The sequence below is a fragment of the Ostrinia nubilalis genome, chromosome 9, assembly GCF_963855985.1.
Source record: "Ostrinia nubilalis chromosome 9, ilOstNubi1.1, whole genome shotgun sequence".
NCBI classification, from domain to species: domain Eukaryota; kingdom Metazoa; phylum Arthropoda; class Insecta; order Lepidoptera; family Crambidae; genus Ostrinia; species Ostrinia nubilalis.
In genome coordinates, this window is record NC_087096.1 from 9,382,865 (window position 1) to 9,405,890 (window position 23,026).

General features: G+C 37.4%; 2 protein-coding genes across 2 annotated transcripts in view; one reads left to right on the top strand and one right to left on the bottom strand.

Annotated features, from left to right (window-relative positions):
• The first annotated feature begins 1,745 nt into the window (after nt 1-1,745).
• Nucleotides 1,746-7,538, top strand: LOC135074592 (uncharacterized). Its single transcript, XM_063968935.1, has 2 exons — nt 1,746-3,534; nt 3,619-7,538. The coding sequence occupies exons 1-2, from the start codon at nt 2,043-2,045 to the stop codon at nt 7,254-7,256; spliced, it is 5,130 nt and encodes a 1,709-aa protein (XP_063825005.1). The 5' UTR covers nt 1,746-2,042; the 3' UTR covers nt 7,257-7,538.
• Nucleotides 7,539-10,797: 3,259 nt separating this feature from the next.
• The window catches only part of LOC135074767 (uncharacterized), a 188,770-nt gene continuing 176,541 nt past the window's right edge, over nt 10,798-23,026 (bottom strand). The window contains exons 6-20 of the mRNA XM_063969150.1: nt 20,978-21,070; nt 20,618-20,679; nt 20,328-20,399; nt 19,680-19,817; nt 19,136-19,201; nt 18,524-18,715; nt 16,053-16,272; nt 15,412-15,668; nt 15,097-15,221; nt 14,939-15,061; nt 14,323-14,494; nt 13,609-13,839; nt 13,211-13,380; nt 11,266-13,086; nt 10,798-10,884 (exon numbers count right to left, since the gene is read on the bottom strand). Of these exons, the coding sequence (XP_063825220.1) occupies nt 11,274-13,086; nt 13,211-13,380; nt 13,609-13,839; nt 14,323-14,494; nt 14,939-15,061; nt 15,097-15,221; nt 15,412-15,668; nt 16,053-16,272; nt 18,524-18,715; nt 19,136-19,201; nt 19,680-19,817; nt 20,328-20,399; nt 20,618-20,679; nt 20,978-21,070 (3,734 nt within the window). The 3' untranslated portion in view covers nt 10,798-10,884; nt 11,266-11,273. The remainder of the gene's footprint in view (nt 10,885-11,265; nt 13,087-13,210; nt 13,381-13,608; nt 13,840-14,322; nt 14,495-14,938; nt 15,062-15,096; nt 15,222-15,411; nt 15,669-16,052; nt 16,273-18,523; nt 18,716-19,135; nt 19,202-19,679; nt 19,818-20,327; nt 20,400-20,617; nt 20,680-20,977; nt 21,071-23,026) is intronic.

Genomic DNA, 23,026 nt, shown 5'->3' on the forward strand with positions numbered 1-23,026 from the left:
ATATGAAGCGTCACATAGTGCGTCAGATATACGTCCCGAAAGACTGGCAGGCCAAAGGTCGATCCTTTGATCGCAGTTTACGCGAAAGTAACTGCGATTATACGCGCCCGTGGCCTTAATCCGGATTAGGCTTAGTAAATGGATTGGATACTGGATTATCTTGGATGCTGAGCAAACATTTTGTCAATCGTCATTTGTTTCAAGCGATCACGTCTCAAACTTGGAGGAAATAGAATGTTTAATCAGTATTGATATTTTGACAGTGGGAATCACTGCTATTTTTTTAAAATAAGGTAATGTTTTTAATGTAAAGGTTATGATGCATTTTTTGTTCATCAACATAAGATTGAAATAATATAAAGTTTCTTAATGTTAAAAGGTAAAGCTAACTTTTCCCGTTTTCCTAAGAAAAAGTATTAGTGATAATTTGTCTGATTCGACTCGTGTCAACTGTGAACAATTACTGAACAAGTTATTTTTAACACCGTACCTACACAGAAGTCCGTGGGTGTTACAGAAATAACTTACGTTTATCTCTTAAATTCAGCTTTTTCTTGAGAAAATAGAAAACAACATTTTAAGAAAGTAATAAGATTAATCATTGAATTGTTTCAAACGTCTACTTTAACTTTCTCTATTTAAAATATTTTTCATTCTTCTAATACTTGTCATTTAAACATTTTCTCTATGTATTTTCCTACACGAAACTTTCCAGCATTTTCCTATTACGCTGCCATGTTGCATTGCTATCTGGGATGCATTCAAAACGTTTCCGCCGCATATTTTTTTTTATAAAATTGTGGATTTTTCCAGGCCAAAGCGCTTAAGGGAGTTGATGACTTGGAAAGCATTGGTCTGTCCGCTCGATTTGCACTGCAAATTGATTTTTATGTCGATCGGTACCATCCTGGATGCGTGTTTGTCATCTGGGAATCGTTGTGGGAACTGCTTTTGTAATGGCGGATTGGTAATAGGAAATATAGCTGTTTCTGAGAACAACGTATCTTCCCATTAGGGAAATATGAATTCTAACACTTTAAGGCTGAGCTGCACCACCTTACTTTAACGGTAACTATAACGATAACCGGTGCTTTTTGTTTGGAGTTTGACAGATTTTGCCCCTTTTGTTAAAGTTAAAGTAAGATGGTGCAACTCAGCCTTATGATGTACTTCCTTGTTTCCATGAAATCCATGATAAAGCAATAGAACTAAAACACCCACGTGATATTGTAACACTATATCTGACTGAAATAAACCTCCCTAAGAGGTTTGGTTGCCATTAAACAAAAATAACCAATTGATAAGGATAAATTAAGGTAGAAATGGGTTATTCCATCACACTTTAAAATAAAATTTAAAAAAATCCTAACACGATATTTTTTGCGGTATTTCCTCCCTTGTCGAAGGTTGGTTTTCCATGTCGATTCAAGTCCATTACCACTTAGCCATCGGATGTTTTTACGAGTTTGGGGTTTAGGCATGTGCGAGCAATTACCGAGAATATAGGTGTTTGAGTAACTTAGTAGTTTCATACAATTGTACTAGATGGCGCTGTTCGTCTTTAGCACGCGATATTAAAGTTTTTTTTTCCGATCAATATAGGTCTTGAGAAATATTTTGTACTTAAGTTTTGCAAGGTTGAATAAACACCTCATTTCGTATTCGTTCGTTTTATTTTTGGGAGGACCTCAAGTAGGCGGTTCATGGTCCTCCCGAGCCGGTTCGCGAAATACAGTATACAGTAGTGCAACAGTGTGGTGTCAAACTCAAGTGACGTTAGCTGTCAGTGTCAGACTCAAGTGACATTTAAAGTGACGTTAGCTGTCAAACTCAAGTGACATTTAAAGTGACGTTGGCTGTCAAACTCAAGTGACGTTAGCTGTCAAAGTGAAGTGAATTATTAAACTGTGAACTTAAAACTATCAGTGTTGCCAGTGCAAATAAAATACCGAATTTAGTTATTTTGGACAAATATTCAGTTCCCTTACAAAAATTAAATTAACTTGAACTTAGAATCTAACAGACAGTTTTAAATACGCAAAATGGAAAAAAGTGCTGAACATAGTGTCTATGAACAATTAAAAAAAATACAACTAGGCTTACAAATACAAATAGAAAAAACACATACTAACTTTAAAAAAGTACCTAAAGACCGTTTATCATGGAATTACATCGAAATGAAAATAAACTTACTTGATCAATTGTGGGAAAAGTTTCAAAACAATCAGATTAAATTGATCGAAAACACGGATAGTGACGAATCGCAAGATGACACCATTTTCAACACATATAGCGAAGTCGAAGATGAGTATGTGAGCACAAAGGAAACGATGTTGAAAAAACAGTGTGAATATCCACGTCCAACTAAATCCAACGATGGAACTGAAAACAAAGATTCAGAAATTTCAACACAACAAATTAAACTTCCTCCAATACAGATTCCAAGCTTCGATGGAAGTTACTATAACTGGATTCCATTTTCTGATCAGTTTGTTTCACTTGTACATAACAACAAATCTCTTAGTAAAGTCAACAAACTACATTTACTGAAACAAAACTTAAAAGGAGAAGCCGCAACTTTACTTAAACACATACCTGTCACTGAAGGCAATTATGACTCAGCTTGGTTAAAACTGAAGGAGAGATACAGCAACAAAAGAGTTATAATAAATTCATATTTGCAAAGATTGATGTCACTTAAAATTATAACAACGGAAAATGCGATCCCTATCAAGAATTTATTAGACACAACAACGGAATGTTTGAGCGGATTAAAAGGCATCGGAGTAGACACAAGTTCTTGGGACCCAATGATAGTTTACCTACTGACAAGCAAGTTAGATAATGAATCCTTAAAAGGTTGGGAACAAGAAATAAGCAAATACGATAACGAGACACTACCAACATTCGAAGACCTTTCAAAATACTTAGAGTCAAGATTTAGATCACTGGAAAGAATTCAATCAACAAAGGGAAACTTACGTACATATACAAAACCTACGACTATAAATACAGAAAAAAGAGTATTTTACAATACGCCTAAAGAGGGTTGTGTACTTTGTGGCGAAGACCACTATGTTTACAAATGTCAAGGCTTTATACAAATGTCCATTCAAGACAAGAAAGCATTTATTGAGAAGAACAACCTTTGTTTCAATTGCATGATACCTAACCATGCAGTGAAACAATGTAAACAAAAGTCAAGATGTCGCATTTGTGGAAAACGCCATCACACGCTCATTCATACTGAGTATCACAACAACAAACCTCCTGAAAATAACGAACGACAAGACAATTCAACCCAAGGATACAAAGAGACACAAAACACACAGACAAAAGAGAGAGAAAACATAGCAACACATTACGCAATGGAAGCTGGAGTCCAACATACAACTAACATCTTGTTAGCCACGGCACTTGTCAAGGTGACCGCCGAGAACGGACGTACACTACAACTACGAGCACTTATCGATCAAGGGTCTGAAGGATCATTCATCACCGAGAAAGCTGCACAAGACCTGGGTCTTAAAAAACGTACAATAAACGGCACAATCAGCGGCTTAGGAAATAATGTCATGATGCACACTAAACACATAGTAACATTGAATCTACAATCAGAATATGACAGAACATTCAAACTCCCAGTAAAGGCATATGTGCTAAGGTCATTGACCCGTCTTCTACCGTCAAGACAAGTTGACATGCAATGGAAACACATACAAGGTTTACAACTAGCTGATCCACATTACGGCACACCAGCTTCAATAGATCTTCTTCTTGGAGCTGAAGTCTACAGTAACATTATATTGGAGGGTGTGAAACCTGGGTCTCATAATACACCATTAGCACAGAATACTAGACTCGGGTGGATTTTATCTGGAGAGATCAACTTAACTTATGCCAATGACTCAAAACATAACGTAATCAACATGCACATATCAACACATCAAGAAGATAACGACATTTTACAAAAATTCTGGGAACTTGAATCTGGAGACACATACAAAAACAAAAAACAATTAACTGAAGAAGAACAAAAATGCGAGACAATCTTTGAAGAAACATACACCAGAGACAGTAAAGGAAGATACATAGTTGAGATTCCATTTAAACAGAAGAATTTGGACTATGGCAACACGAAACAAATAGCAGAGAAAAGATTAGAATACCTAGAGAAGAAACTTGACAAAGACAAGGAACTGAAGACAGAATACACAAGAGTTTTGATGGAGTACATGCAACTGAACCACATGGAAGAGATAACCAATAACGAAAACGAGACCACATGTAATTCCTTTTACATGCCTCATCACGCTGTGCTAAAACCAGAGAAAACAACATCTAAACTAAGAATAGTATTTGATGCATCATGCAAGGGTCCTAATGGAAAATCCCTCAATGACAACATGTTAATTGGCCCTAAACTACAGCAAGATTTGAGACAAATTGTTATGAGATGGCGTAAACCTGAAATCGCCTTTACATCAGACTGTGTTAAAATGTATCGTCAAATTAAAGTAACCAATGAGAGTGCTAACTATCAGAAAATTTTATGGCGAGTAAACGGTGAATTAAAGGAATTTCGACTTACCAGAGTTACATTTGGCACAGCTTGCGCACCTTATCTTGCTACAAAAACTCTCCAACAACTAGCAGCAGATGAAGAACAGAATTTCCCCATAGCTTCTAAAATTGCAAAAACAGACTTTTACATGGACGATCTACTTTCTGGAGCTGACAACTTAGAAGACGCCTTTGAAATTTATTCCCAAATGACAAATTTAATGAATGCTGGAGGATTTCAATTGCAAAAGTGGGCAAGTAACAAATCAGAGTTTGAGGAACAAATAGAAAATGGTGATTCCAAAACAGATGAAGCGTACATACTGAAATCAGAAACTATTATAAAAACTTTGGGAATCAGATGGAATAAAAATACAGACAAATTTCAGTATGACATAAACTTACGACCTCCAACGAATCATGTCACAAAAAGATTTATTCTTGGTGAAATATCACGACTATTTGACCCGATGGGATGGCTGGCTCCGGTTGTTGTGGTAGCTAAAATAATCATACAAAAATTATGGTTGGCTAGAGTTACATGGGACGAAGATGTTCCAAAAGATATAGAGACAGAATGGTTCAACTTCTGCAATGACCTGGAACAAGCAAAAAATATATACGTAAATAGATGGTTAAACACAAACAACAATGATCTAAAGATAGAATTGCATGGTTATAGTGACGCATCACAGAGTGCGTACGCAGCAGCCGTTTATTTACGAGTCGTCAAGGCTGATGGAACCATACACGTTCGCCTTATTACAGCAAAAACTCGAGTCGCCCCAATCAAGACCGTCTCCATACCAAGACTCGAATTATGTGGTGCTGTACTTTTGACAAAATTACTACACGAAACAGCTGAATGCCTTGATGTAGCTCCTGCTGACATTCATGCTTATACAGACTCGACTATAGTATTAGCGTGGCTACAATGCCACCCTTCAAGATGGAAGACATTCATTGCTAACCGAACCTCTGAAATATTAACTGTCCTACCTGCGACATGTTGGAGCTATGTAGAGTCGACGCAAAATCCTGCTGACGTGGCTTCTCGCGGAGCTCCCCCAAGTCAACTCTTGCAATCTGACTTGTGGTGGTCCGGACCTGAAGAACTTCTGAAAAAAGATCTTACATACAAGCAATTAAAGGAGAACACAACAGACCTGGAAAAGAAAAAAGAAAAGATTAATGTTTTCAAAAATACAATAACAGAAAATGAAGACTTTGATTTACTTCGGAGATATTCAAGTTTAACAAAACTATTACGAGTAACAGCATACATACTACGATTCTTTACCAAGGAAAAACCAAGAGAAATACATCTAACAGGAATAGAAATAAATAAAGCCAGAGAAGTATGTATAAGATTATGTCAAAAAGAAGTGTTTCAAGATGAAATTGAAAGAATATCTACAAATAAAAATGTTAGAAAGGACAGTAAACTTCGTAACTTAAACGTCTTTCTAGACAACAAGGGAATTCTAAGAGTGGGGGGGAGATTACAACAAAGCAACTTACCTGATTGTACTAAACACCAAATAATCCTACCTGGAAATCATGCATTTACGAAATTAATACTTACCGATTACCACATACGTACCTTACATGGCGGTCCAACGATGGTTTTGAGTAACGTCCGCAGACGATACTGGATAGTTCATGCTAAGAGCCTCGTTCGACAAGTAGTTCACCAGTGCATGAAATGTGCTAGATTCCGAGTCAACTCTAGAACCCAGATGATGGGGTCCTTGCCTGATGCTCGTGTTACACCCTGTAAACCTTTTTTGCACAGTGGGGTCGATTTTGCAGGACCAATTGACTTGAGACTTTCAAAGGGTAGAGGTTGCAAAACACAGAAAGGTTATATAGCCATTTTTATTTGTATGGTGACCAAGGCCATACATATTGAAATTGTCACATCTTTAAATACTCAAGATTTTATCGCAGCTTTCAAGCGCTTCGTTGCTAGGCGAGGAAAATGCTCAGACATGTGGAGCGATAATGGGACGAATTTAACAGCTGGAAATAAAGAACTTAGAAAATTATTTGACAAGAGTACCGAAAATTTGCAATCAGAAGTGAAGAACATCCTGGCTAATGATGGTACTACATGGCATCACATACCACCTTCAGCTCCGCACTTCGGTGGCCTGTGGGAGGCTGGGGTGAAGTCAATTAAATTCCACCTAAAACGTGTTCTTGGAAATACTACGCTAACATACGAAGAGATGTCTACAGTCACTTCACAGATCGAGGCCTGCTTAAACTCTCGACCAATATCTCCAATGAGTGATGATCCTACAGATTTGTTGCCATTGACCCCTGGTCACTTTCTTCTGGGTGAATCTCCAACTATCGTTCCAGAGGAGAGCTATTTGGATTCAAATATTAATCGACTAACGAGATGGCAGCTAACACAAAGAATGTTCCAGGATTTCTGGAAAAGATGGTCGAGTGAATATTTATCACGGCTGCAACAACGACCTAAATGGATGACCAAACAACCGAATTTTAAGACCGGAGACCTAGTTTTATTAAGAGACGATAGTTTACCACCCTCCAAATGGTCACTAGGAAGAGTAGTAGAAAGCTACCCCGGTGAAGATAATTTAGTGAGAGTGATATCAGTGAAGTGTAAAAATTCAATTGTTAAGAGACCAATTACCAAAGTGTGTTATCTTCCAAATTAGTGAATTTTGTTTACTTATGGACGTTTAAATAGAGACTTTAAAAACTTTATTAATTCATATCGTAATGTATTTAGTACTTACAAATTGTTACATTTATGAAGGACATCACGATGTCCTTGGCCGGCGATATGTTTGAGTAACTTAGTAGTTTCATACAATTGTACTAGATGGCGCTGTTCGTCTTTAGCACGCGATATTAAAGTTTTTTTTCCGATCAATATAGGTCTTGAGAAATATTTTGTACTTAAGTTTTGCAAGGTTGAATAAACACCTCATTTCGTATTCGTTCGTTTTATTTTTGGGAGGACCTCAAGTAGGCGGTTCAATAGGTATATTACTTATAGGCAGTTATGCTTATGATTTTCTTTGAAATTTAAAGATTTTCCTTCAATGCATTAATACCAATTAATATTAATTACTTACTTACTAAAATGAACTTTTTTCACTTAATGATTTTTTTTTGCAGAAAGTTATAAAGCATTTAAGTATAGCACACTTAGAGAGTCATCAATTCCTCTATATGAATTTCTGAATAAGGGTTCCGTTTTTTGCCATTTGGCTACGGAACCTTAAAAAGTATATACGTATTAAATATCATACAGTCTTGGTCAGTCCGTCCAATTTCAGTAAATAGCAAATTCATGCAGGTAACGATATCAGTGATTTCAAAATATCCAATAGATGTAATGAAATCTAGGTAGGTATGTATCTACAATTCATCCAATTAGGTAATTTCAACGCAGTAGATAATCATATTTCGGTCTTGGATTTGTTCAAGCAATTAACAAAATTAATTAGGCCTTACAGTAGAAATTGAAGCATTTGTATTCCGCTGTAATTGGTGATATAACAAACGTTTAGATTCGAATAGCTAGGTACGCCGACATCTTTAGATGTTTCTGTCAAGAGTTAGTCTCAAAGGTAACCCTAGACATTTCTTATAGTCGGGGTACAAGTATAATGAAATTCCTTCATAGCACTAACGTACTTACCTACTTTTAAGTACTTACGTTAACAAAGACATTTCGCTGGCTGGGCTGTATAGCTGTGTTCCTTTTGAGGCAGCAAAACCCGTAGGTCGGCTTCCTGGGTTGCTATAATCGTGGCTCGTTCTACGCCTTAGCTCCTCGCTTACAAAGAAAATCTTACCCACTGCCGCTTTGCCGTATCAAAAACGTCGGCGCTTGTGTGAGTGGTTCTTTTTAACGCAAAAAATCTGCGTGCCGGGCTCTTGTTTATCCCTTTAGCACAGAATTTTCGGAATCTGTTCCGAGGAAGGGTAAGCAAATACCTTGTATTGGAAAATGTTTAGGCCTGCATTTGTGAGTGGACATTCTTTTGAAGGGGCTCGGAAAGTCTAAACAAATGTTTAATATTATTTATAGGTAAGCTTTTCTGCATTATCTTTTCAGAATTAATACGAGTAATGATGTCCATAATACCTTATGCCTTATATTGTGTTTTCAGGTTTAGGTAGTATAAATATTATTTGATCGGCACATTTTTGCCTAATCTTTTCTCTCAGGAGTTTTTGTCATTTACTTCTGTATCGCCCTTAGATTCTTAAATCTAAATGTCTTGAAAAGTAACTAAGCGTAGGGCTATAATATAATAATCACTAAGCAGAATTAACTTTCAGTGTATCTTTCAGACTTCTACTTTCATATGACTTGACACAGTTTGGCGTGGCTACAACAAAACTGGCGTGCTAATGCCACTCAGTAAGGTAATCCCCATCGAACAAGCATTTGTTACGTGCACGTTACGTACTCCAAAGTACGTGATTCCGTCGCCAAGCACGCGATTAGTGAGATTTATACGAGCCCATCAGACATAACAGGTATCCCTCAAGAGTAGGGTTTCTGCTCGAGCTTTCTCGAACTCGAGAAAACTCGAGAAATTTGGCTTCATTCGAGACGAGAAAAAAATTACCGGAGCTCGAGAATTCTCGAGTTTCGATTTTGAAGCTTTAATATTCTTGAAAGCCGATTTTTCGTAGACAAAAGTAAGTTTTTTATTATTTAATAGGTCAACGTTGCTTTTAGACTGGCCTAGTCTTTCCTTTTTTAACTGTTTTGATTTGCAAGTTATGATCTCAATCGAAACTAAGTAATAATGTTCACCAACGAGTATGCTATATTTATTATACATATATGTAAGTTTAATCTAACTAAAAAAATTGTTAACTAGACAGTTACCTTACCTAACAGACGTTAGGTTAGGTACTCGTGTCTCCTCGTAAAGTTTATTCAAGTCGTTATCTGTAAGAAATTTAAAATTTTCTTAAAAAGTTTTTTTTGTTCATAAAAAAAAACTATTTATTTATTTAAGGACAGCTAACAAGACATACACAATTAACTGGAAAAAAACATTAAAAAACAGTACGTGTTTATAGTGTAGCCTTAATTATAAGCTGCCACGACATGTGCATAGATTGCGTGGAGGCGTGGTATCGACTAGTCTAAAAGAAATTGAAAAATTATTTATTTATTTATCGTAATTTTGCTATTTGGACTTGTGTTCTTTAGAAAACAAGAAAGTGATTCAATTGTAGCTTCAGAGTTTTATTGTTATTTATCCTTAAAGTGCACGCAAATTTATGACTTGTTATGATTATAAGTAAATATTAATTTTGAAAGAATATTTTATTTTTTGTTTATTTCCTTACCAAAATAAGTGGTACTAAATTCTAATATTGATTGTTGTGCATAAAAGTAGGTATATTAGATTAAAAAAACCTGTTTTTATTAAATTTCAACCGATTTCAGCAGTTTTCATTAAAAGACTCGAGACCCGAGAAAACTCGAGACTTTGGCCTCGAGAATTCTCGAAACTCGAGAAAAAAAATTGGTCGAGAAATCAGAAACCCTACGAGTGACGTATCGGAGCATTTCTCGACGTCGCGCTCTTCCGGCGCGGACTCGCGAATATATCATCTTCCATTGTCATCTAAGCCAATTGACGATGATTTTTCACGTAACCTACAAGTTGAGCTTTCATTCTTTATTGCGAGTAAATGGGTCTCTATAAAGCTAACTTTTCTATCAGGCTTACGTATCAATAAAGAGGTAGAACTGATTTTGGATCCAACTTCCTGGAGTAATAGCTTCAAAAATTTATGGTAAAAAATGTATTGATTCAACATACTTAACTAGTTAGGAGTTAAAGTCAACAAATACGCACCCATAATGTAATGTAGTGTCTAAATACCATTTGCCTTAATTCCATTCCACGACTGTTACAATAATGTTTGCAATTATGGCGATTGTATCAAATATGGAATGTTGATTACGGTTTGTTGATTCGTGGAATAGTTCACTAATTTTCACTACGTTGAGTTACAATGTGTTGTTAGAAAATGTCCTACTATTATTACAATTGTGTCAGGAGTTGATTGTAGGGAAGAATAAATTAAAACCACTTTTTAGATTATTGTAAAAATTGTGATATATTCTTTGTTAAACTATGAATATTTAACTGTACAAAATACATAGTGTGTCTAATTTACAATTAATATTAATTAACAAAATATAATAATAATAATTATACAAAACATTATTCGATGGCAGGCGACGACCTATCATTTGTTAGCGTCTTCCGTAGTTTCACCGTTGCAAACTGCTGGGGTCTGTACAAAAAATAAATGTTGTGAGTTACTAAATAGTCACATTAATAAATAGTGTTTTATGACAAATACTTTGAAACGTAAAAAGTATAGACAAGATCCATTAAGTCTCTGCAAACAGAAAAATAGCTAGTAACAGGAACACATTTTGTGTTATTACTCAGTGTCGCAAGTTTAATTTCTCAGAATCACGAGTTTTTAATGTAATAATGAGACGAAGATAATAAGCGTAAGTTGTAAACCCTAGCACAATATCGTTTATGATGTAATTTGCAAATTACTTTTGTCAAAGGGTTGTCGTAGTGTAATTAATAATACTTACGGTAATAGGTGTGGATATAACTAGAAGAAGAAAAATAACAGAATAAATAAAAAATAACGGACCTGTTACACTACTTGTAGACCGCAGTCTCCCGTCCCCACAAATCGTACCACGGACCAAACGTGTGGCCTTCCTCAGGCAAGTCGTTTCCCTCCGCTGACCTCTTCAGCAGTTTTGTACGAGGGAGCAACTGCGGCCTCTGCTGCTTTAGTGCCTCATTGAACTTCTGGTCATCTGACTCACTATAAGGACCCTCACTCCTCCGATCAATAAAACGCCTCGCTTCTAGCTTCGCCTCTTCTTGGCGCATTTTAGACTTCTCTGCTTTCTTTGAATCCGTCTCATAATCGTAACGAGAAACACGACGTTCTTGATCACTGAAGTATGAAATATTCGATTCGTAGTACCTCTCTTCTCTACGCCCATTGTATGGCAGAGAACTGTCATCGAAACTTCTATTTGCTCTGCTCTTGCTTCGCGGGTTTGTCTTTGTTTCTGAAAATTCTCTCTTCGTTTGGCGTCTATCCAATGAATAGTCGATACGTGGCTCTCGGCTTTCATAAGACCGAGGATCTTTCTTCGGAGACCGAGCTTCAGCTTGTGGGTATTCTTTCTTGTAATTCTTTCCATTCTCCATAGTGTTCTGTTGACGAGATTTTTCTTCTTTGCTTGAGCGTTTTTTGTATTTTAGAGTTCCTTCGTCATGACCATTGTAATGGTCTTCATTTTGTATGTCATTATTGTTACGTTCAGAAGGTATTCCGTAGCGGTCTGTGCGTTGTTCATTATCCTTGTATTTCAAGGTTTCAGATGAAGCTGAGAATGTTTTGACTTCCTTTGAATTGTCTTTGAAGGTTTTGAACTCCATAGTTTTTGGTGGACTCCGTTCGTGCGAATTTTTCTTGACCTTCTCCGATGATATTGTAGCACGAACATGTGGTTTGATTGGAGTCACTTCAATCTCTTCAAATTCCGGCATATAGGCGTTCTCTTTCCTTTTCTTTACTTCTTCATCTATCATTTGAGCCTGTCGACGTCTATCAAGTTCTTGTTGCTTCCCGGATGTCATGTGATCATCTACAATAATGCAGTCATATGGATCAGTACTTGAAGCAACAGAATTAACATCAGAGCTGCTATCGTTATCATATCTTTGTAATATTTCTCTGCGCTTAACAGTTTTCATCACAAAGCCCTCTCCACTCTCGTCATTGTAAAAGCTATTTTCAAAGTTAGTTTTGATGGTACTTGTGTTGGTCAAATCAGAATGTCTAGATTCGTTCCTGGGGACAAATTCCTCTTGCTTCTCTTCAATGATATGTTTTTCAGACATACTCTTCTTATTCATGGCTTGATTCTGCTGCTTGTAGTTTTCATTCACTTTTCTAACTTTTTCCAAGTTTTCTTCATTTTGTATGGAGCCCATACTTCTAGCCTGGCGGATGCCATTGGTAACTTTCATTTCTTTTCTGTCAATTGTTTCTTTGGGTCGCTGGGACGGCATGTCATCAAGTGGTGGTGATTTTTCAGGGCTTGCTGTCTTTCTTATTTCTGGAATCTCCGGAGCTGGCCTCAATTCTTTCTTCATTTTAACGAACAATTTTTTCTTGTATTCGGGTACTGTATCAACAATATCACGGTGTTGCCAAAGGGACATGCCTTCCATTATCTCTTCCGAAGTCGTGCGTCCAAACTTCCAGAATGACTTCGTTCGCTTCACTCTCTGAGAATCTTTGTCCATGTCTAGCATGTTACGAAGCATCAGCTGCTGATCATCTGTCAAGTACCCATTAGTGGTGTTCTGGTTTGGTTTCGGTCCGCGTTTGAGACTTTGAGTTTTTAGCAAGTACGCTTTGTGTTCATTGGCTTGCTGAGCAGATTTACTAAGAGGAGAAAATAAAAATAGAAAAATAAATGAAAGTGTAACTAAACTACAAACATAAAATACTATAGCAACTAAATGTAATAAGCGTAACTACATACAAAAAGGTTGTTTTGAGATTTTACCTGATGGGTACGCGTAGCCTTTGGGCTTCTTCATCGCTGTAATCAATGTCGGGCTGCGGCGGGGGCTCGTTGGAGAAGCCCGAATCGTTGGAGCTGTGGAGCGACACATTACCGGCAGCGCCTACCACTGCCACTGCAGTTTTGGCTGGGCCTGCTTTGTTTTGTGCCACCTGGGATAAAGGGAGTGATAGCTGATTAATTAATTTTATTACGATGTAAGAATATAAAGCCTCATTCAGCGAAGTAGACTTCGAACACTAGAGTGTTATCAAGAAAAAAATATATTAATTGCATATTGTCAACCTTGAAGATCTAACCTAAAGAAATCAAGAGACGAACATTAGCAAATGATCATAACACAAGCTTTCGATACACAGTATCCTACTCCATCTATGTACCTGTGAGCGCATGGGCAGCGTCTGGGGTCCGAAGCTGCGGGTCTCAATGACCGCGTGAGTGGTGAAGCTAGCTGATGACGTGGAGTTCTTGATAGCTGTTCCTGGAGCTGACGGAGTGGAAGCGTGGAATGTGGCGCTTGCTGACGAGCTCAGTGCGCTGGGAGACGGAGCCGGGAGAGTCGGTGGCAGGCCCGGGGAGCCGCTGCCTAGGCGACCCTGGTCAAGGTTAAACTACTTTTGTAGAATCGTGATAGAAACGGATACAATTTAGTTCGTAGATTACAAATAAATGAACATAATTTGTAGACAACAAAATCAAATCTAAAGTACGGCCAACTAGCAGCGATACAAAAGGTCGATACGACTGTCGAGTTGACAATATATTCTGTCTCTTTCCATCTTGTGTATTTGTCGTAATGTCTCGTTCTCTCGCCAAAATATGTCAGTCAGACGGGTTCACCCATGACATTAGGTAGGTATGTTTACATTTGGTATCGCTTCTCGTTGGCCGTACTTTTTATACCTTTTTAGGTATCATGCCTATTTTAATACACATACTAATTGATGACTTAAATCTTCTATCTTTTTTGGTCAATCTAAAGACTGTATGTGATCGCGATCCTCATCAGTGAGGGACGGAAGAAAAAGACGACGATAAATTTATTGGAATTGAACCCTTGTACCTTATCATCATAAGTATAGAGCCTAAAATACCTTTGTAACGTGATGCGCAGTGACTGTATCCCCGAACATGCGCGGCGGCGGGTGCGAGTGCGGGTGCGCAGCGGCTGGCGTACTAGGCGTAGTCTGCGCGTGAGCAACGGGCGCGGGCGGCGGCGCCTCGCTCGGTGTTTGGGCGCAGCTCCAGCGAGCTGGCGAGCTGCCGCTGTAGAGGATTTTCGATCTTATTGCCTTTGAATAGAGTAAATTTCTCCTACGCCTGGTATAGAACATCGTTAGGTGCATGCGCGCAGCTATAGTGAGCTAGCGAGCTGAGATGTAATTAAGTGACTACTTCAGATCGGCAGATACTGAGTTTTTATGGAGGTTTTCTCAGCTCTTCCATTTGTCTCAAAGCACTGGGAGGACAGGTAAAGCCACATTAGGGTTACAATAAAACTTTGCAGCCTAGTTACCCTCACCTTTGTCGTTAACATTGGGGAAGGGTCTATGTTAGGGTAAATGATGATGTTGAAAACAGCTTGGTCAATGGAAACCAGTCCACCTGCTATGAGCAAAGGTTCTCTTTGTAATGCAATTCCTTGGTCCTCTCTCCGAGCGTTGCAAGCATGTATCCCTGCTGGAAGCTGAGCTGGAGAAAGCTACTTACATGACGTCATCGTTAGCGATCGGCTCGGTATAAGCCAGCGGGAACCAGCCGGCCTGGTGCGAGCGTAAGTTCTCTCCGTACTGCCAGCCCTTGGTCCTCTCTCCGAGCAGGGCGAGCATATCTCTCTACTGAAAGCTGAGCTGAATGAAGCTACTCACATGACGTCATCGTTAGCGATCGGCTCGGTGTAAGCCAGCGGGAACCAGCCGGCCTGGTGCGAGCGTAAGTTCTCTCCGTACTGCCAGCCCTTGGTCCTCTCTCCGAGCAGGGCGAGCATATCTCCCTGCTGGAAGTTGAGCTATATTAAGGTACTCACATGACGTCATCGTCAGCGATCGGCTCGGTGTAAGCCAGCGGGAACCAGCCGGCCTGATGCGAGCGTAAATTCTTTCCGTATTGCCAGCCCTTGGTCCTCTCTCCGAGTAGGGCGAGCATGTCTCCCTGCTGGAAGCTGAGCTGAATGAAGCTACTCACATGACGTCATCGTTAGCGATCGGCTCGGTATAAGCCAGCGGGAACCAGCCGGCCTGGTGCGAGCGTAAGTTCTCTCCGTACTGCCAGCCCTTGGTCCTCTCTCCGAGCAGAGCGAGCATATCTCCCTGCTGGAAGCTGAGCTGGTTGTCTCCAGCTGCGGCATATGCATACAAAGCACGTGCCAGAGGCGGGTCACGTGTCGTGCAAGTTGGTGGAGCTAAAGAAGATGGACGGGTCGCGATGCGGGTGTCAGTATCTGGTGGAAACAGGATTAACATTTTGGGATTGGAAATCATCAGTTTCAGTCTTCTTTTATTCTATTGATCCAATTTGTTTCCAAATACGGCAAACGAACCGTTCTATTATACTTCAATCCCTAATGTTTGTTTTTATTCCAAATGATTATTATAAACATTAGTTTCAGACTTGTAGAGGTCTTAGTAAAGTAGTAAAGGTGAAAAGTTAATTGCGTGGCTTGTTATAATATTTAGGTTGAGAAATTACGAGTGCTTATTTTATGTGTTTTTTAACTTTTGTATCCTCGAAGGTATAACAAAACAACCCGAATGTCTGCTATTAAAAATGTTTGCTACATATTTTTACACTATATTCGTAGATGGCTATAAAGCCCATACTTTACCTGGCTCATCAGCATGGATGCTGGTCTGCAAGTTGAAGTCGGATTTAGCACGGGACAGCCCCTGTGCAGGGGAGCCGAGTTCACCGATGGAACGCACGTCCAGGCATGAAGCGTCTACCGATCTGGTCTTCCTTAGAGCAGAGCCGACAGAAGCGCGGTCGTCGTCATCACCAGCTCGAGGGCTGGCGTAGATGTCCTCGTCAGCCCAGAAGGATACTTGCTGTATGGACAAAGGTACAGAATCTTGAATAGATACCTAATTATTGGGTTAAGTTTTCGTTGGGGTTTAGGGAGGCCTTTCCGCAGCACCAGAAAAGCAAAATAACATTATCGGTTATCTTTGAAGATGAAGATAATAGCATGACGAATTGGTGTGTCATCTAGAGCTTAAATGCTTACTTATTGAAGCAAATAGGCATGAAATGCTATTTATTACCTAGATCGACCTGAATTACTTAACACTTTTAGAAATGGTTTCTCATTTCAGAGAGAACGATTGAATTTTTAAACAACCAAAACGTTTTACTACCAAGGCCGTATTATTTCAATCGCTAATGTTCCCAAGAGTAATTATTGAATAACGTAAGTAGTAACGGAACATTTTCACTCAAACAATTTTCAATTAACCTTTTCGTAGGTACCTAATCATTCAACAATTTGCAACCACCTACCTACAAAGGTCAAATTATTCTATTCAAATATAGTCGGAGCTTAATACAAGGTCGAGTATGCAACCAATGAGACGTTATGTCTACTCGTAGGAGGTTCAATAATTCATCTATATTCTGATATTGAGAATAGAGGTCATGGAGGATAAGTAATTTATGTCTAGACGATACGATATTCTATTAATTAGCGTGTCTTAAGTAATTTTATTACTAACTCTACTAAGAGTAATAGATTCAATTTAGACTGAAATCATTAGGTACCTATTATTAACTACTCATCAGGTTAAAATCTTATACTCATCAGGTTAGTATTCAGTACAAGGTATAAGGGATAGAATACAAATTGACAGGATCAAGTCACACAATATTTTAATTGTATATTCCAATCGATTTTCGTTCCACAATTTTGCAAAAATAACAGCCTGGCAATCCCAAAAAACCTTAAAGTAGTTTTGGAACATTATTACTGGCACTAAAAAAACGTAATTGTATGGCTTTTATTTTATTTCTTTGGCTAGATGAAAAAATGAAAGAAAGAAAGATACATTTATTACAATGGACATCACACAAATACAGGAAATTACATAGACATGACAGTGGCACATAATAATAAAAGAAGAAAAAATAAAAACAAGAGTAAAAATGAGTGAGTTATGAATTTCATTTCCAGAAAAAATACTAAATGTTCATTAAATAATACAATCTTTCACTACAATTTATGGCAACCTCCCCTTTTAGCCAAAAATCAGTTCGGAGAATCTAGCCCAAACACAAATATGGCTTTTGCGTCGCCAGACATCTCGCTTGGTATGCATCTCGAGCTTTGATGTCTCGTAGTTAGCGTGCCTTTGTTAGCAGCTGCCTTTGAAGCACTAGCAATGCGACTATTGACACTAGTGCATTAAAAATTAATCTCACAATTTAGGTATTCTAGATGTCTCAAATATTCCGAACAATGTTCCTATTTAATGTCTTAAAAATCTTCAATTTAATCAAGTTCGCAATAGCGTAACAGAAAGCTATTACTGACTTTGCACGACACAATGACTTTCTATTACCTGTACAATAGGTATTCAATTTGTCTCGTAACATGACCACAAAAAATGACCGTCATGACCACACTTGTTGACCCGGTTAAACATTTATCAACAGCAACAAAATCAAATATTGAATAACGAAATCGGGAATCGATTTGTCGTGTCCATAACCATAACAATTTCGCCGGCTCAGTGATTTTCTTTTGCGTTTATTTACGCAATGCAATTTTGACACAATTGCGGTGTTTATCCAGTATTTTCGACGAATATGAGATTTAAATGGTGCGTACGCGATAAAGGAGCTCGTAAAAATAATTCCATGTTAGTGGGAATTCATTTTTATGGGATATCACGACAAGAATGGGCGGGATATGTATGAGGCAAGTAATGTCAAGTCTGCACAAATAAATATTTAAAGACCTGTATGAAAAGGTTACCTTTGTAATGCGAATTTATCATAATAATATTTTCTCCAGAAAGGAATTGAACATTTCTCTTTTTACTTTGGACTCGTTAACTTCATCAGGAGATTCAATATTCTACGTAAGTACATTATTATTCTATGATTCTATGCCATTTTATAACCTGTATTATGGACCGATGATATTAATATACTCATGATATGAAATGAAATAAATGTTATTTTATTCAGGTTTGACCAAGATTAGGTACAGATGGTTGCGGGAAACCGCTAAATTCAAACTCTGACGTTTTTCACGGGTCTATTTCCGAACTACTAGGTGCTGACGATGATAAATTAACTTACCCTCATCCTGCTGACAAACATGGCCTCCACGTTGGGCGGGAGATACTCCCTAGTCCTGGAGACTTCAAGCCACTCATCCAGGCCGGTGTTGTAGGCCGTGGCTCCAGCAGTGTGGTACGCCAGCCAGTGCTTAGCCAGCGAGCACTGTCGCTCCAACACAAATCCGTATCGACGGCGCTCTTGGGTCATCGCCTGTGAAAACCCGAAAGTCAAAGTATATTTGAATAAAGTTATGTTTTCACAAACTTCTATGAATGTTAAATGAAGCTTGCTTGGAAAAGTATTCCTAAACGAAATGTTGAGGATTTTTGACATTTTCATTTTTAGGGATAATTCTACACAACGCTTGAAAACAGTTACATACTCGTAGGACCAAGTATTTGCAATTTGCTTTGTTGAAATTTATTTTTATTGGCAATATCTATTAAATTATTTGTTATGAAACCAGTCTACAATTTAAATAAAAGGTTATTAGAACTGTCCTTGCTATTGACATTAAACCAACAACAAAATTAAGACCCAGTCTACAGCGCTGTTTGTTTGCTCGGTTACTTAAATAAAACGGTAAGAATTTCAAATGTTTAGAAATAAAAGGATTTCTCCCCAACTTACATTTTTCAAGCTTTGCTCGCAAAACGCGTCCAATTTCGTCTTTTCCTCTTCCAATATTTGCATGTTCTGCAACAAAAAATACGAATCATGGATAAAAAGGATGCTAGTCAGGTCCTCCGGAATTGTAAATAATAAACAAGCCAAAATTGACATCAATAGAGATAGGTCTCGTTGTTTTACTTTAATTGGGACAGTACCTCAAAAGCTTTAGAATTTCCGAATAAGCTTTGTGAATAGTGAAACGAACTTTAAAACTGTTGAACGAAAACTACATTTTACAGTTACCCACTGGTTCAAATTAGAGCCACATAGCTATATTTAGTTCTCTATTGTATTTGGATTGCTGGAAAGCTTTTGCTAGAATGAAGTATTTTAAAAACTTTCTCGAATTCAAGAAATCTTAATCGATTCTTAATAAGTTACTTTTGACGTGCCTCTGGGAAATCTTTTAAATAGTACCTTCACACAATAGTAACTTTCTATGGATTTTTAAGGAAAATAATAAATAAAATATAATAAGTACTTAGGGGACATTATTAAATACCTTCATCTCTTTGTCCATTGCAGAACCAACTTTGCTGACGTTGGTTTTCTTCTTGCGCTGTTTCTTGATCGTAGCCGCCGCTTTGCTGTAGCTCTCAGAGCGCAGTTTGTGTTGTTGTAAGAACCGCTTTTGTTCAGACTGTATACGAAAAAGGTTCAATTATTAACCGTTTTCATTCCTATTTACTGTACTTTGCTTTCAAATATAAAAAAGAGTACAAATAAAATAAATAGAAGAAATGTATTCACAATATCAAAGATAATGTCAAAAGAAAACTGAAAGGAATAAACACAAAATGAGATCACTTGAAAAGGTAAGGTAAAAAGATAAATCTTTCTTCTTGTAAATATAAACATTGATTTATCCTTAACAGCAACCCGACTGATGTTTAACTAAATTGGAACCTCACAGAGTTCACTTCATACCGTGTTCCATTTATCTTCAATGGGACAATAGCTCGTGTACATAAAAATACCTACGGGACGGTCGTTCACTTCGGACAAAACTTTTTTAATAGAAATTCTTATCTCACAAGATATTAAGCTTATTTGAACTCGGAACCCTGTTTCCTCTTAGTAGTAAACAATCCCTGGAATCACGGGACTATTCACATAAAAGATTATGAAAGGAGGCTTCTTATTGACTGACCTGTACTACTTTTGTATCCTTTTCGAGATTAGTTTCTAGAGGGACCAGCAAGTCTACGTAGAACGCCTTCAGCTGCGATAAACAAACAGATTATTGTTATTGCCAGTTACATTCAATGGGGTCATCCCCCATTAATTAATTCATGTGTCAGCAGTTCCAACACAAAAAAAGTTGATGAAAACCTTATAAGATGCTGTTAATAATACATGTTTGCAGTTCAATATTAGCACATAAATGTGTAGTTCTATTTTAAGATTAATAAAGGCAGACAGTAAACAGTGGAAACTTACAATATTCATCTGTTGATCTTGTATCTCGCGGTATACTTCCACTACTTTCATGAGGGCGGTACCTAAAATGAACATGTATTATTGTAATCGTTATAAATGTATAAATGAATTAGGTAGGTATATTATCTTGGTATGAGTAAGGTTTAAGTCACAGCTTTGAATAAATACTTAGTCATAGCCAAACGCTGGTTGATAATAATGAGGTACCTACGTTAAAAAACGATGACTATAATATAATTCCTAAAGCCTTTTAGTACGAATTAGTGCAATGATTGGAAAAAGACATCGGAAAATAACGCTTTATGCAAGCTTTTTTTTAAACTCCAGCTCTAATTTTTATATCATCTGGTAGGTACATACCAATATCAGCACAGCCTCCCCAGGTGCCCTGCTGGGCCTGCCTGCCCAGCTTGCCCACGGCATCCACATACAGCCTAGAAGCTGCTGCAGCTCCTAAAATTATTATAATAGTTAATAATTAAACTAAATAACTGAATAGTAGAAATAACTAAGACATTCTCGACTCAAAACACAAAGTCAGCTAGACTAGAACTTGAAGTTTATACAAGGGTGTACAACTACCCATTACTAAATATTTTACCTAAATAGCTAGGCCGTTAGGCTTAGTTTGATAGCCCAAGTTAGGAATAAACAACATTCTCCTATCGCATTAGAAGTCAGATAAGGTAATTGCCCAGAATTCACAAGGACAACTTTTTGCGCAAATTAATGTAAAACATTTAGGGCGAGCTCTTTAAAAAATATTACAGAGCTTCGAGAATGTAGGGAATTTATAAAATATGTAAATAGTCTCTCCTGGGGCTTTTAAAATAATGAATTTTACACGCTATTAAGAGTATCTCTAATATTCAGAGCACGGGATGTCACACTTTTGATATGATTAATTCTAGTGATTTAATTTAATTTGTCAACATTCGTACCTTACAAGTTTTGATGTAAAATCTAAGCAAGAAACATTTTAATATTTTTATGATGATAGGTATAAAAATTACTATTTGCATGCGCTTAGAAACCGAATTAGTCTTGACCTGACGTGGTTCATAAAAGTCGCAAGAAGTAGGCCATCGTCACAGACCAAAATGACAAAAGAGTCACGCCGTAATATCGTTCGGGTCATTAAAGTGTTGTAAAATAAAACAAATTAACCGCAAACTAGCCCAAAAATAAAGTAGGAACAAGCTCCAAGGGCCATACATCGCGCAGAATGCCCGACTTTATTGCTACTAGAGCTTCGGGCATAATACTGTAGATAAGCCAACAGAGACAATTTGGCACAAACTACGCCCCAGTTCCGTAGCCAAGCAAGCGTGGAACTCTGAGGTTTTGCATATAGATGCGCCCATTTGGCTTACAGTACATAAATTAATTGTCCACGTTTCACTGAATACGCGTCACTCTTTACGAATATTTGGACGCGACATCTCCGCGTTTCACTTTCCACACATTTATTGCTTACTCAAACTCCGCGCTGCGTCTTTCCGTTCTATACATGGCCAGAACGCACCCATAGGAAACTGCTCGTGTATATTTTGTAGTGCCCGTTTGTAAATCTGTGACTCCAAACTATACACGAATTTTGCGTACTGATCGTGTATAGTTTGGAAGAGCTTAGTAAAAAAAGTCATATCCAAACTATACTCGATTAGTTTCTACTACACCACTTACACTTGACTAGGGTGTGTTTAGTTGATATTGATTTAGTAAAATATGGAACTAAATTTAAAATTGCATTTATTCGATATTATTACATAAAATATTATTATTTTACTGAATCTATAATAAATCTAGATTTTTAACACTATTGTAAGTGGTTTTTGAAATTAAATTGATTAGGTAGATTTGAAATTAAATAACAATTATTAGTGTAATCATAAATTCATTTAAAATGAGAGAGAGTGAGAGAAGAAAGTTCAACGTGCATTATTAATACATTATGCGAGACTTTAAATGCTAGGTTTGTATTATCGGCCGTTTGGTGTAGTGGTCTACTATTCCGGAGGTAGCGGGTTCGATTCCCGCACAGTACAAACATTTTTGTGCATGAACATATTTGTTTGTATTCGACTGGGTGTTTTCTATGTATAGTATGTATTTACAAAAAAAAAGTATTTAAGTATGTATGTTTAATACTTAGAATTATGTACAAGCTTTGCTTAGTTTGGGACTAGAAGCGCAGTGTAAAATGTCTAAGGATATTTATTTATTATTTATTTTATTTATTAACTTTTATCTCAAGAACAAAATCATTTTGACATATTTCCATACCTACATAATTCTGAATTTAATAGTTATTCGAGAATTGGTGAAAATTAAATATCAGCCCCAAAACAAATATCTTTTCTATGGCAGAATACGTGTCGAAAGATGATTCAATGTTTAAAGTAGACA